This window comes from Haemaphysalis longicornis, unplaced genomic scaffold, assembly GCF_048455015.1.
Source record: "Haemaphysalis longicornis isolate Haplotype H1 unplaced genomic scaffold, Haemaphysalis longicornis Haplotype H1 scaffold_10, whole genome shotgun sequence".
Taxonomy (NCBI): Eukaryota; Metazoa; Arthropoda; class Arachnida; order Ixodida; family Ixodidae; genus Haemaphysalis; species Haemaphysalis longicornis.
Genome location: NW_027526204.1, coordinates 20,895,311 through 20,910,148, shown reverse-complemented (window position 1 = coordinate 20,910,148; position 14,838 = coordinate 20,895,311). Strand labels below are relative to the sequence as shown.

Genomic DNA, 14,838 nt, shown 5'->3' with positions numbered 1-14,838 from the left:
AGATAATGAATGGCAGCCTACTATTGTCCCTGAAGAAAAAAGTGTATGACAGCTGCATATTACCGGTGCTCATTTACGGGGCAGAAAGTTGGAGGCTCACTAAAAGGGTTCCACTTAAACTGAGGACAACTCACGGAGCCATAACGCGAAGATGATTAAGGGACAAGAGGGCGGAATGGGTAAGGAAACAAACGCGTGTTAAGGACATAGTCGAAATTAAGAAGAAAAATGGACGTGCGCAGGGCATGTAATGCGAAAGGAAGATAACAAGCCAACAAGGTCATTAAGGATAAACAGAGTGACAGAGTGGGTCCCTAGAGAAGGCAAACCCGGCAGGGGGCGGCAGAAGGTTAGATGGGCAGATGAGATCAATATGTTTGCGGGGATAAAGTGGTCGCAATTAGCACAGGACCGGGATAATTCGAGATCTATGGGAGAGGCCTTTGCCCAGCAGCGGGCGTAAATGGGATGATGATGATGATAGCACGATGATCCAACAAACGATCTTTGTTATATGAAAGGAACGTCGTAGGCTGATTTGGTAAGGTTGTTCGTATAGGGTAAGGGGAGACGAATACCACACCGGTCTCAAAAATTTCCATTCCCGATTAATTCTATAACCAGCATGGTGAGGGCTTCGGATCCTCTTCAGCTTTTTTTTGCCGAAAGCGTGGAGTTCCGTCGACTCCGCAACACCATCTCTCAGGACAAGGAGAAGTGTTTACTTATGGTCCCTGCATAGCACGCACTGTAGTTATTTTTTATTCCCGCATCTGACAACCTTCTAGATTTTTCCATTCAATTTGTATACGCTTGGGAAGAGAAAACTGATGCGAGATTTCTTGTGGAAATTGTCCCGCCTTCGGACGCGCGTCGAACCTTGAAATTTTCGAAGCTTGTCAACTAGGAAGTACCAAGTTTGTGTATTAGAAGAACGATTCTCAGATGGGGCTAAAAAAAGTGGCAAAAATCAGTTTTGAACAGTGTCTTCTGTGTAAGTGTTAGGCCACAGCCCTTGCTAGTCGGTCCTCGAATAATTACGTGCAGCATCCCTTCACAACTTTCTCACATAGCTCAATCTGTGTTCATTGTTCAGCGCCGAAGATGCAGGCACGGTTTCAAGAATAATTACACGTATTTGGAAGCAATAGGGAAAGACGCCGTCATAGGAAATAAATATTACCGGGGAGAATTTCCCCAGGTCGGTTAGAAACGTTCGCTCAATGTTTTTACGGCTTCACTAAACAAACTGTATACACGCAATGGCTGAGCACTTCACGATATCAATGTCCATATTTTATTAGTAACAGAAAACCATTTTAGGCATTGATTTACCGTTCCATATATAAAGACAAAGAAAAAAACAGCATAGATAAGAAAAGCCACCATAAAAAGCACCAAACCCTGCGGACCACACCGAAACAAGCAGTTTGTTATGCAGTACATTTCGCCATTTCACTCCGAGGCTTCAACTTCAGGAGCAAAGTTCTGGACGGTAATCAGTGTATCCGTGGCCGCAGATTTCCTGGAAGGCATCCATGCAGCTCTTTGGAATGTTTGTTGCCACAGACTGCTTCGTCCACAACACGCACACTGAAAAGGCAAGAAAAATGTCTGCAATATTTCTTGCTGCGGACTCTGCTGACCCGAGAACACGAATAAAGAAGATAAACAAAAGAAAAAGTGGTGGCACTGTGTTAATTTCCGTGTTCTTTCGCTGTCCTTTTTGTGAAATTTCTAACGGTAGTATTCTGTTTTCTATGGGAACGGAAATAGCGGTTTTACATTCATTGGCACAACGTGTATTGTTAAGAAGCTTAACGTTGGTGTGCCAGGGGTAATTCACGACGCAATGCGCTTGTGACGCTCTTTTATGTACTGTTAGAGCGAAGTGCGATGTGTGGAACAAGCCCAGGGAAGAGCTTTTTTTAACTTTCTGCTACTATTAATTAACCCGTAAAAAGAAAATGACAGGGTTTATTTACCCGCTGGAATATGCCACATTGTCACTCATTTACGATAAAGAAGGTTCCGACTTGCGAGAGCACCGCGCTCTGCTTGCTCAAAAGAACCTCTCCTCTGGAATAAATCTCTCTGCTCTTTCACCGCAAGAGTAGTCGGGAACGGCGCAGCAGCTTGCTGATATCCGATCATGTCGCGATCTTTCCGCACACTACATTACCTGAGCCGCTCCGTGTTTTACGTATTGCGTGCCGAAAACTGCCAGAAAAATGAATGATATCAAAATAAATAACCGGCGCATTTTAAAGCCTTTCCAAATATGGCTCCGCGCTTCAGTAGTGCTTGTCGAAATTGTTTAGAGAATGAAATTGTTTGCATCAGCTTTGCTGCATGCATTTAGACAGTATGTAAAGTTTCAAAATAAAATTCAGAGCCTTTGAAGGCTGCAGTGGTTGAGGAGATCCCAATGGGTTGTTTCTTAAGTATAGATGGTAATCGAAAGAATTGTTTATCTTTCCCCATGTTTGCTAAGACCTCGGAAGAAAGGAAAACCGTGGCTGACTTTAGGGTTGGGGCGAAGTTTTTTGTGTGCCTGGTGCCGCCTTTCCGTGGATTCTCGGTCCCGTAGCTCCTTTTTGCCCTGCCTAGTAGCGCGGGATATTTTTGCTTGTGTTTGACTGGCTAGGTTAGCGCTATAGACCGCTTAATAGCACGGAGTGAACTGCCGTTTGTTATCACCACTTTTTGTGGCGGCGAGATTTCCGTGCAGGGAACAATGTGATCCCGCCCAAGAAAACTTTTCGCCTGCCATTAATTACATCTAAGTTGTGTATAAGGCATGAAACTGTAAAATCATTTCTTGAAACGTTTACGAAGAACTTTCCATTTAGGCTTGAATCTATTCTAATGGTAGGGGCTACTAACTCAGCAAAAGTACGGAGGTCGTATTACGTCTTTTCTTCTGGCTTCCAAAATACTAAACCAAGTTAGTCAAGAGTTTGCCGATAAAAAGGTGGTGCCAACAACATCCTTACGCGTGTCCGGTGGAAAAGGAATGATAGTGACCATGCAGGTGCTGTAGTCACTGTAGGCGACCTGGGCGGTATAGTTGTGACAAGTGTCTGAAAATAAAACAGGTTTGAAAACAGAGGCGACGCAGCATTGGAGAAAGTCAGCTAAAGGTACCGCGAAATCACGTCTGGTGAAAGCGATGAGGCATCGCTGGATCACTCAGTTGCCAAAATAAAAAAATCATGCGCCCCATGTAGCACTAATGGTGTAAGGCTGGAGATACAGCAGAGCTGTGGGTCAAGTTGTCTTCTCTCTACACTGACAGCGTATTCCATCAGAGGCAGCAGAAAGGGCATGTCTGTGTGCGTTCCTCGTACTGCGACCGGCCACCCAAGGTTCACCCTCGGCATTTTTTTCATTGTCACTTTCAACATTTGATACAAAAAAACTGAAAAAACAGTTTTGGTCCCTTAGCCTGGCTGGATAGTGTCGGGACCAATCGTTAGACATACCGCATAACTCAGGAAAAGGTAGCACCGTAGTAAACGGAATTACTGGATTACACAATGCATTTTGGGGACAAAGAAAAACACAGAATAATAATCAAACTACAGCACTATACTCTGACATAAAACGCTTCGTGGCTCAGAAAAGGTGTGTGCGGATTTCACATTTGCCGGTATAGTATTCCAAATAAACGCACCATTATATTCTATTAGCCCGCCGACTGTATACATTTCCATTAACCGGTAATTTAAAGCAATTGTTGGTCGCAGCTCTTGTACTGAGCGCCGGTAACATAAAAATGCTTACTGGTCGAGGGTCGTGATGTTTTACTATTCTGGTAATTATACACGCAACGCTTATTACGTGAACAGAGTGCAGCGGAACTGCGCGCTTGTGTTTGAACAACGGTTTATTGGTATCAGTCCTATTTGAAAGTGTAACAATTCTTTTCGCCCTCTTTTGTCAGCGGCTAAATGATTTGAAATAAGTTTGTTATGTGCTGCCCCACGATCCTATACAGTAGCTTAGATGGCTATGCACAAATGCGAAATATAGGGTACGCAAGGTGGCTGCGTTGAAGCATTCACGGGCTTTCAGTAACGTGTGGCAGCCATACGCCACCTTCGAGCATGTCTTATCTATATAAGATTTCCAGTTCATATCTGAGTCATACATGACACCTAAATATTTAAACGTGGTTACTCTCTGCAATAGCGTAGACTCTGTATATTTAAGCTACAAAACTCGGGCTGTGGGAAACCATATATTTAGTTTTCTCTGTATTAATATTTAGGTGGTTTTGTTTAGATCATAAAATAACTCCCTGAAGCTCTTCGTTGATTTCCGACTCGATCTGATTTATGCAGTGTCCAACAAAAATTAGTGCCGTGTCGTTTGGATACATTAGGGCTTCCGAGTACAGCAACACAGAGGGAAAGTCATTGACATAGAGTAAAAAAAAAGACTAGGTCCAATAACTGAGCCCCGTGGTATACAACTGCGACCACTTACTCAGCAGAGGACACAAAACCATCTATCACTACTCCTTGCTGTCGGTCAGACAGGTAGCATTTAGGAAGCTTATGAATTCTGCCTCTAACGCCATAATCATGCAGCTTAGTTAACATTATGTTGTGGTTGACTGAATCAAAGGCCTTCCTTATGTCTAAGAAAACTACGACGGCTAGCTTGTTATTGTTTAGGGCCTTATAAACTTGTTGGGTTAATACCAGAACTGCAGAAGACGTAGATCTGTGCGACCGGAAGACTGCTGGCTTCGGCAAATTATACTATGTTTAGAAGCGAATGATGAAATTTGCGCTGAGAGTATCTTTTCAAATATCGTAATAATCACACCTAACACAGATATTGGTCTGTAGCTCGAGGGTCTGGAACGGTCACCATCTTTGTATACAGGGATGACTTTGCCCAACTTAAGGGCATTTGGGTACGTACCACAGTCTTGCCAGTGACGAAACATATGCAACAGGTGGACTACCAAAATGTCAATAATACTTTTTATCAATTTATCTCACAACTCATTACCACCACGCGAATCATTCACGATCACACTCACCACTTGCCCTCACCCCTCGAACTCACTCGTGATCCCGCTCACCACTCGCCGTCTCCACTCACCCTCGCGATCGCGCTCCTTCTTCACCCGAACTCACTCACGCTCACGCTCACCACTCTCCGGCACCACTAGCACTCAGACGCAATCACGCTCACCCCTTGACGTCTCCACTCGCACTCACTCACTCACTCACCACTTAAACTCACTCGCGATCACGCTCACCACTCGCCATCTTCACTTGCACTCACTCGCAGTCGCACTCACCCCTCTCCACGTTTACTCGCCCTCCTTCGCACTACGCTTGCCCTCACCACCACCACTCAAACTCACTCGCGCTCACGCTCACCACTCACCGCGACAACTCGTACTCCCTCACGATCACGCTCACAACTCGTCGTCACCACACACAATCACTCGCGCTCACGCTCACCACTCGCACTCAATATATCTCAAGCACATCACTCGCCGTCACCACTTGCATTCACTCGCGGTCGCGCTCACCCCTTACCGTTTGTACTCGAACTCACTACGCTCACGCTCAACACACGCACTCACTCGTGCTCACGCTCAGGATTCGACTCACTTGCGCTCACGCTCACCCCTCGCTGTCAATACTGGCACTCACTCGCGGTCGCGCTCACCACTCAACGTTTTTACTCACACTCACTCCCGCTCATGCCCACCACTCGCCATCTCCACTCGCACTCACTCGCGGTCACGCTCACCACTCACCGTTTCAGCTCGCACTCACTCGCGTTCACGCTCGCCACTCACCAGCACCACTCCAACCCACTCGCGCTCACGCTCACCACTAGCGACCACCATTCGCACTACTCGTGAACCATGCTCACCACTCGCCGTCTCCACTCCCACCCACTCCCGTTCGCGCTCACCACACACCATTTCTAGTCGCACTCAGCCGCGCTCACGTTCCCCACTCACCACCACCACTAGCGATCACGCTCCCCACTCGCCGTCTCCACTCGCACTCACTCGCGGTGGCGCTCACCCCCCACCGTTTCTATTAGGCCTCACTCGCATTCACGTTCGCCCCTCACCACCACCACTGGAACTCTCGCGCTCACGCTCACCACTCGCCGACCCCACAAACACTCAGTCGTGCTCACGTTCACCACTCGCATTCCTCGCGGTCGCAATCACTACTGGTGAAGGATTTTTTCTTGAAGTTTGTTATTGGGAAGTTTGGAAATAATGTAGCACATAAATTGGAACGGAATAAAGAAAGAGGTCCCATAGTTTATCACTGTGGGGGACCTCTTGTTAAAAACTACATAGAAACTTGTAAAACATGAGCAGTCAGAATAAATAAGCAGAAATATCATGTATATTTATACACAAATCAATTGGACATGGAATGATTTGGACATGAAATCAATTGGACATGACCGTTGCTTATAGATTACGCCACAGATTCGCAGTGGTGTTTAAAAAAACAAGACGCGTCACTGGATATTAACAATGTCGAAATATAGAACAAAACAAGTTCAATCGCAGCAAAACAGCCTAGGCTGATTTGTTAAGCCTTCATAAACAGAATATGCACGAAAATAGAGTTAGTGTAAATTCATATTACACCATAAACGCATAACGAGGATCAATAAAGCAATGGGCTTTCACTGGGATAGATCATGAAAAAAACTGGCAACACACAAAGCGGCGGTGTTCAACTGGAAAGATAAAGCTTCTCGGTTTTTATACTGCTTGCTTGGATTTATAGGGTGAGTATGAGTGAAGTGGCTAAAAGATGCGAGACACCGTCTTTTATGGGGAGCTCGAGGAGCGCCGTGATCCATTTCGTGGTGTGCACTGGAGGCTCATAGATTTCGGCTACACGGAAACGGCAACAAATAAAAACCCGCAGCCTACCAAATTTTTTCTTGTTTTTTAGAATCACCGATGGCTGGCTGACGCATGCGCCTTGGCTTTCCGATGCCATACTAAAGGCTTCTATAACCTCTCTGGTCGTCCTGCTGTGGGAGCGTGCCAGTACTGTTGTTTCATTCAACAGGGGTTCGCATTTTCACTTTTGCAGTGATCGGCCTAATGCCCGGGCGCTTGTAGCTTGGCGCACGTGTTCTTATGCTCCCGCAGCCGCTCGTTCAGGCACCTTCCGGTTTGTCCTATATAGGACCTCCCACAGTCCAACGGAATTTTGTATACGACTTCTGACTCACACCCCACGAAGGGGGGCGGAAAAAGCAACTCTAACATCGTACATTTCCGCAACCTTTCTCAGCCCGTGTGAGACGTTGTGGATGTATGGAATGACTGTCAGTGGTCTTCTGTCATCCTTCTCTTGCTGACGCCCAACGCCACGTTTAACTTTTTTTCAGCAAGAGAATGATGACAGAAGACCACTGGCAGTCATTCCGTACATCCACAACGTCTCACACGGGCTGAAAAAGGTTGCGGAAAGGTACGATGTTAAAGTTGTTTTTTCCGCCCCACACAAGCTGAAGGGACTGTGCAAGCGGGTGAACAAGGATGACGCTGAACGCCCACGCTGTCAGGTGAAACACAGAAACCCCTTCGTGGGGTGGGAGTCAGAAATCGTATACAAAATTCCGTTGGACTGTGGGAGGTCCTATATAGGACAAACCGGAAGGTGCCTCAACGAGCGGCTGCGGGAGCATAAGAACGCGTGCGCCAAGCTACAAGCGCTCGGGCATTTGGCCGATCATTGCAAAAAATGCAAATGCGACCCCTGTTCAATGAAACAACAGCATTGGCACGCTCCCACAGCAGGACGACCAGGGAAGAGCCAAGGCGCATGCTTCAGCCAGCCATCGGTGATTCTAAAAAAGAAGGAAATTCACCTTCTGCGGAAAGATGTTCCCCGTGTGACAGTGAGCCAGAGAGAGGGGATGACGAGCGCACGTCGCCAGCTGTGAGTGAGACCGCGCAAAAAAGAAGTGACGATGACAACTATCAAGAACTTAACACAGATAGGGTTTTGTGCGAGGTTTTGAACGTTTCTGTTTCTATGTTTATATTTCCAATGTTTTCCGATAGGGTCGGAAAATAAAGGCCAGTTGATAGTTGCGCTTTCGTAAGTCTGCATCGTGTGTTCCGCCGTCCTTCGTCTTCGTAATTTCAATTTAGCGCAGTGTTTTTTAACAAATAATGTACCAACTAGCCCAGAAGCAAGCTCTCACTGTGCCGGGACTAGGGCGTGAATTCGAATTAACCGGAAGTTCGAGTTTACTGAGTTTGAATTAACGAGGTTTTACTGTATTGACAGCAGAAAGAAATTTCATTAAATTTACAGGTTAACTGATAACTATTTATGAAAAGTAGACGAAACTGGACGTAATCTTACAGTCGGCCTAGCCGCTAACTTTCATATAATATTTGTGGGATAGTTTCGGTAAAACAAGGGTTACAGCCGTTTTTTTGTAACAATGCGCCATCCGTAGACTGCCCTGTATTGACAGCAGCCGGAAGTTTCGTAACATTTCTAACTTCACTGTGAGTTGGTTAAATCTGACAAGTAAATGAACCTCAACGTAATGATGGAGCCATAGCAGTGGCTCATTGTCATATAGTTTATTGTCGCATAGTTACTTTCAAGATAGTGTTTAGAACATCTGAGTTAAATCCGTTTTCTGTAAACATATTTTCACCAGAAATGGCGCTGTTATAATAGCAGGCGGGAATTCTTTAATGTTTACAACTGCCCTGTGAAATAGGTAATTGGGACAAGTAAATGAAACTAGGCGTTATACTACAGTCATCTTAGCAGCAGATTTCCGCATATTTTTTTAATGTAGCTACACTGGATCGAGAGCTTCTGAGCATTTGCGAGAAACTAGAGACGAAATTTTTTCCTGTCTGCTTTACGCGTATGCTTTACGCGTAAAGCATACGCGTATCCGATCGCGTCTGCTTTACGCGATCGGATAGCTTTGCCGAGAAAAGTGCGTTCTGCCTGCTGCCTGGGAAGGCCAATCGGTCTGTTTGTTTTTATGTACGTGTCTCACACTGTCTCAAATTAATGGCTTTATTTTGCTCTACATACCGTCCTTGCTGGCAAAGTTGCGAAAACCAAAAGTACATCAAATTGGGTTCACACTTAGTTTCCTTTGTCTTTGTTCTCCGTTTATGCTCGTACTGGTACACCCCTTGCGAAACTTTGAAGCTCGTATGTGTAAACGTCTAGGAAAGTTACAAAAAATTCTCTACCAAAGTAAAATTTTCGCCAATTTCATAAAAACAAGCCTCACTGTCCTAGATTTGATTTTTTTAACCCTTTGAATTTTCGCTTTGTTCGGAATTACCTTACTTCGCATCCTCTTCCTAAAATATGGCTTACAAGCACAATCTGCCAAGTCCGAATCTGCCCACCGGTATGTGCCAGAGACAGACGGTACTTAGACTACAAAAAAAAAATACCATGGTGACCTCAGTTCTTGCTTCTTTAGAAACAGGTGACGCACCGTCCTTTTTTGGATGTTTTAATTGCGCGGTTTATTCGGATTAGCTTTATGTATGTCCTAATTTTTGAATATTTTACTAATACGATTATGCATTTTGTATCTAAGTGCAGTCCTGGTACCAACGTATCTAAAATTAAACATTTTTTGTGGGTGAAACTTCGCATGGTACCCCATTAAAGCAGCAATGTTGATCTCATACAGAGCCCAGGAACACTCAATCAAAGGAAGCGTATCTTACTGCCATCGATGTAGTACCATGGCTTGTCCAAAGAATCTCCAAAATGGATGTCGAACACTGTGGATTTTCTGCAACGACAAATTTCACAGACATAACTCGTGTCATGAGATTATACATCGTAGCACATGATAAGACTATCGTAGAAACCTATCTAGTCATCACCGCTGATGCAAATGATGACGCAATGTACACATGCTTGTCCGTAGTTCCGCACCCGACACGAAGCAGTTGACCATGTGACCACATAAAGCTGTTCAAAGGGTGATATCGCAGTTACAGACAGGATGATGAACAGTGACTGACACCAACGTTTCAGTTATGGGTACACTGAGGCCACTGCAAATTTTTAACTTCCGCCCTGGAGACAAACACAACGATCGTTTGTCAGGAAGTGACGTCATTGGAAAGGACGTCCTCAGACAAACTTAAATAAGAGGTACCTTGCCCGTACGTGACTACTTCACTTCCAGACATCATCACAAGTGACATGACTGCAGTGGAGGGTAGCAGGCGTTGTTGTATGTTGGCATTTGTTAGTGATTCCATCAAAGATGGCGCTGTGATCTGTTAGCCATTAATGCCGTCAATGTAACCACTGTGCAATAAACGTCATCGGTAGCCCATGGCGGTGTTCATGTGTCCGAGTTCGTGCCTATACTGATAGCGGCCCTCCAAGCCGTGACACCACAACGGCGACGAGGATGGTATCGACACCAACGGTATCGACCAACGGTATCGAGCAATTCTACCGGTATCGACACCAACGCTTTCCCTAGAGACTGTGGGCCCACCACCGCTTCTTTTGTTTGTTCCGAAACATTGTACTTGGGTTCGGGACGGACGAGTCGAGGGCAACCCGCCGTCGCACGCTCCTGCTTCCCTGCCCGTTCCCTGAAGATCAAAGTATTTTGATGCCCTGCCGGCAGCTTTCCCGACACCACCCATGAGTTAGGAAGCACCGACACCACGCTGAAAGAAAGGAGCGAAGGATGAGACACAGCCGTCCACGCACGCTCTACTGTCGCGAGCCCTCCGTACCCGTACGACGCTGTGGTTGACACACTGGCAAATAACTTCACCCCCACCGTCAATGCTCCCGTGGATCATCACTGTTTCGGTGATTATCGTCAGCCTCCCGTGATACAGTTTCCCAGCTTGCTTTGGCACTCCGCGGCCTGGCAGCGCCTAGCAAATTTGCCGCTACCGCCATTGATAACTTCAGTGAGCAGCTTGTCGCTACAGTTCTATGGCCTGAATAGAGAGAAAGACTTCTGCGCGATGGCGACGTATTCACATATGACCGTGCAGTTTAATATACTAACTTCCCAAAGAAAGACGCAAAAATATCAAGCCCTCGCGAGAACGGTTCACCGCATCGCGGAACCGCAAATTCCGCACGTAACCCCGCTTGGCAAGATATACACCGCTTTCTCTTGTACCGGTCCTCAATTCTGCCGGTACAGAATATAAAGCATCTCTACCGTACCTGCTTCTATGTCCGTACCTGATATAACTGGAGTGGAACAAGATGCGGACGATGGCGATGTCCCACGCGCAGCCGCACGTGTTTTAGTTTAGGACGCCACGGACACTTCTAACGCGTTTGAAGAACCGCTGGTCGCACGAAGGCCGGACCCTGTCAGCGAAGTCATCAGCAAAGATGACGCCGGAAGCTTTGCTAGCATTTTGACTGCCCATATCAACAAGTGCAGATGCGTTTATGTTGACGCTGCCGTGACTGCGATGGATTCAAAGTCACGCGAAGTAGCGTTTCTGATCGCCACTCCCTCAGCCGTTTCAATCGTTGGGAAAGGCCACATTCGAAGCTTTTTTCAAGGTAAGTTGAAACGATTCACCTCGATGTGAAACGTGAGATACACCGTGAGGTAAAACGGCGCTCCTGAGTACTCAGGAGCGCCAGAATAATACTTCTTCATTGTTCGCGTCAGAGTATTAGAGTGCTTGGCGTATTTCAATCAAGGTCCTCATACATGCACGACCAGGAAGAGGAGGAGGAGTACAACGTTTATTGTGATTCGAAAAGTCTTGTGAGTGGAGCCCTCAGTTAAGGGCACCCCTGGAGCAACCCGCCGTCTTCGCCCGTTCGATCAGGTGCAGCTGTCTCTGGGGGCAAGATGGAGTAGGCGGGCGTTCTTGCAGTTTTCTTGATAAGTCGTGCCGAGAATTTTAATGTGATCGGTGGGTTCTATGCGTGTACCTTCCATCATGGTGCAGAACGGGGTAGCTCGGTCGTAACGACTTTTTTTACCCGCAGGAGTTCGGATTTTTGTGGAGCTCAGGGGAGCCCGCAGTTTTTCTTGTATGTGTGTACTGTATCTGCAGCCTGTTGCAATCTTTCCTGCATTTCCCCTTCCGACCCTTTGGCTGTCCAGATTATGATGCTGTCTGCATAAAGAGGATGTTTTATGCTTGAAATGCTTCCACATTTTGGGGGCACATTTATCATGTCTATTATTATCATGTCTATCATGTCTATCATGCGATATTAAACAGTATCAGAGATAATACCGCACCTTGCGGCGGGCTTCTACTTTCGTATTTGTGGGGGTCGGACTGCAGGTCGTCTATTTGAGAATAGCCTCTCTGGCTGTTGAAAAAATTCTAACGTAGACGTACGTTCTTTCTCCGCAGTCTTAGGGGGGAGATTCTGAGTATGCCTGTGTGGGCTACATTGTCAAACCGCATCTTTACATCTTTACCTTTACATCAAGTGCGAAGATAGCCTTGTGTGTATTTTTGCTCGCGATCTCAAAAAATATATTTTTGAAATTGTAGTAATATGTACTGTGTGGATAGCTTTGGCCTGAAGCCAAACATTGTGTGTGGGATGGGATCTGTGTTCTCGAGATAGTTTTGAGGTCGCTGTGGAAAGACGTGCTCACTGAGACTTGCCACACACCTGCCGAAGAACAAGGGGAAAAAGGAGCACCCGAAGAGCTGGGCGTCAATTCTCTCCCAATGCTCCCACCGCCAATTATAAACCCCCGTGTAACGAAGGCGAGAAACTACAGCATGAGCTACAAGCACTTAGAGCAGAAATCCAAAGCGCGACCAGCCGCCATGCCACTCATCGTAACGCGCAGTGCGACTTTCCTTATGGAACAGATACTGTGAAAGCGCTGTATTTTCGCATTTAGGTCGCATAGGTACGCTGCTAAACCGCCGTGCCAACGCCCCTCAACGCAACCGTTGCCTGCAACAGGCCTAGGCCCATAACAGCGCATTCTTCAGCAAGGCGCTATGCGACCTGAAGCTATCGGACCTGAAGGTAAGGCATGCCTCCGTCACTGCGGGACAGGATTGTAAAGCGAAGCTTTAGTGCCCTCACTGATGGCGTTGCACGCCGATACGATCTGCAGGAAAGACAACTTTTTCTGACGATGATGATGAACACTCATGGAGAAGTGAAAGAAAACGCGCTTCCCGCGGCAGGAATCGAACCCGGGTCTCTCGCGTTATGAAGCTTGCGTCTACCCGTTGATTGTTCCATTTCGACATTGTCGCAATGAACGCCAAGCAGCAGGTGCCGATTCGCGCCGTGCACCCCAAACCCAAACGTGAGGACTACGGAGTGAACAACCGAGATTTGCTGTGCCTATTCTAAAAAAGTGGTGCGTACCTCCGAGTAGCACATATGCGCAGTGTGGGCCCAATTGGCTCACCAAATAATCCATCACGATAAAGCTTCGTGTTCAACCACGTCATGGTTAGACGGAGGGCGGCATGATTTATCACCTGTTTATGCCATGACTGGGTTTTGCAAAGGTTTCCAACCAAATCTGAAGATGGAAATGTTAGTTTTTCCAGTCGACCGGAAGTTAAAACGCCTTCCATTATGAGCACACTAACTATTAAGCAACCAATTGAATACCCTATTCTCCGCCGACCTATCCTGCGAAAAAATGGCACCATCCGTCTTTCTTGTTGATCTGAGGGAGCAAAAAAGCTATTGTGGTGGACAACTTAACGCTGCCGCACGCTGAACAGCTGCTACATAATCTAAATGGAATTCGCAATCTTTCACCGCTAGACCTTGTCTCTGCGTACAACGAAGTTCTGATGCAGCCAGGCAGAACTGACCCTACAGCAATTGCAACGCACGAGGGACTTTTGTGGTTTCATAGGGTCTGCTTTGGATAGGCGTTGCTCCCACCAGCCTTTCAGCGGCTCATGAAAAGAACCCAAGAAGACTGCCAAGGTTTTTATTGCTGCATAGTGAACATACTCATCTTGAGGAAGACAGAGAAAGAACACCTGGACAACCTCCAAGAAGTTCTGCATCGCATTGCGAAAGCATCAGTGAACAGAAATAAGAAGCTTGTTTACAGTGCAACACAGAAATTTGAAGAATTCGTGAGCATCTCAGCCAGTTCACTGCAAACTTGGGGCTCGACACGATAGAGATCCGTTGCGGGGGCGTGCAGCCCGCAACACGTCAATTCTTACAGGCCTATTGCCTACAAGCAAAATGTTCTTTCTGTTCTAATCGTCTAAGTGCTCATTTATTGGTGCTTTACCACTGGTATTGGCTACTCGTCACTTATTGTGTTTTCTACCACTATTGGTATGTAGTGCTTGTCCTCTTTATTGAATCCCTTTTGTGGAATAATCTGCTTACTGAACACTGCATTTTAGAAGCCCACAACCAATTACGAGAAAGACGTGGTGCTATAGAATCGCTGAGAGGGAAAAGATTGATTGATTGTGGGGTTTAACGCCCCGATGCAACACAGGTGATGAGGGGCGCCGTAGTTTGAAGGATCCGGAATAATTTTGACGGCCTGGGGATCTTTATGACTGGAACTGCGCACAAAAAACTGGACCGAGGGAAGAGAACACACACAACGCAGTTTTCAACTAAATTTATCATCAGAAAAAAACACACATATATAGGCTATGTTACATGACTTCTTGGGGGCACATATGCGCACGGGGACTCCGAATACAGTTACACGTGCGTTGCTAACAGCATAATCTCTTGATCTAGTAAGACCAGCGATGAGTGACTCACACAGTCATCTTTGTGAGAAGTAATCTGGAAGGCTTCTGTCAACTCTCGTGGCACC

General features: G+C 46.4%; 1 protein-coding gene across 1 annotated transcript in view; it reads right to left on the bottom strand.

The window, feature by feature from the left end:
- Positions 1-1,282: 1,282 nt before the first annotated feature.
- Positions 1,283-14,838, bottom strand: part of LOC144157649 (uncharacterized) — a 31,567-nt gene continuing 18,011 nt past the window's right edge. Inside the window, exons 4-6 of the mRNA XM_077688467.1 lie at positions 9,752-9,819; positions 2,997-3,083; positions 1,283-1,593 (exon numbers count right to left, since the gene is read on the bottom strand). Coding sequence (XP_077544593.1) covers positions 1,475-1,593; positions 2,997-3,083; positions 9,752-9,819 — 274 coding nt within the window. The 3' untranslated portion in view covers positions 1,283-1,474. The remainder of the gene's footprint in view (positions 1,594-2,996; positions 3,084-9,751; positions 9,820-14,838) is intronic.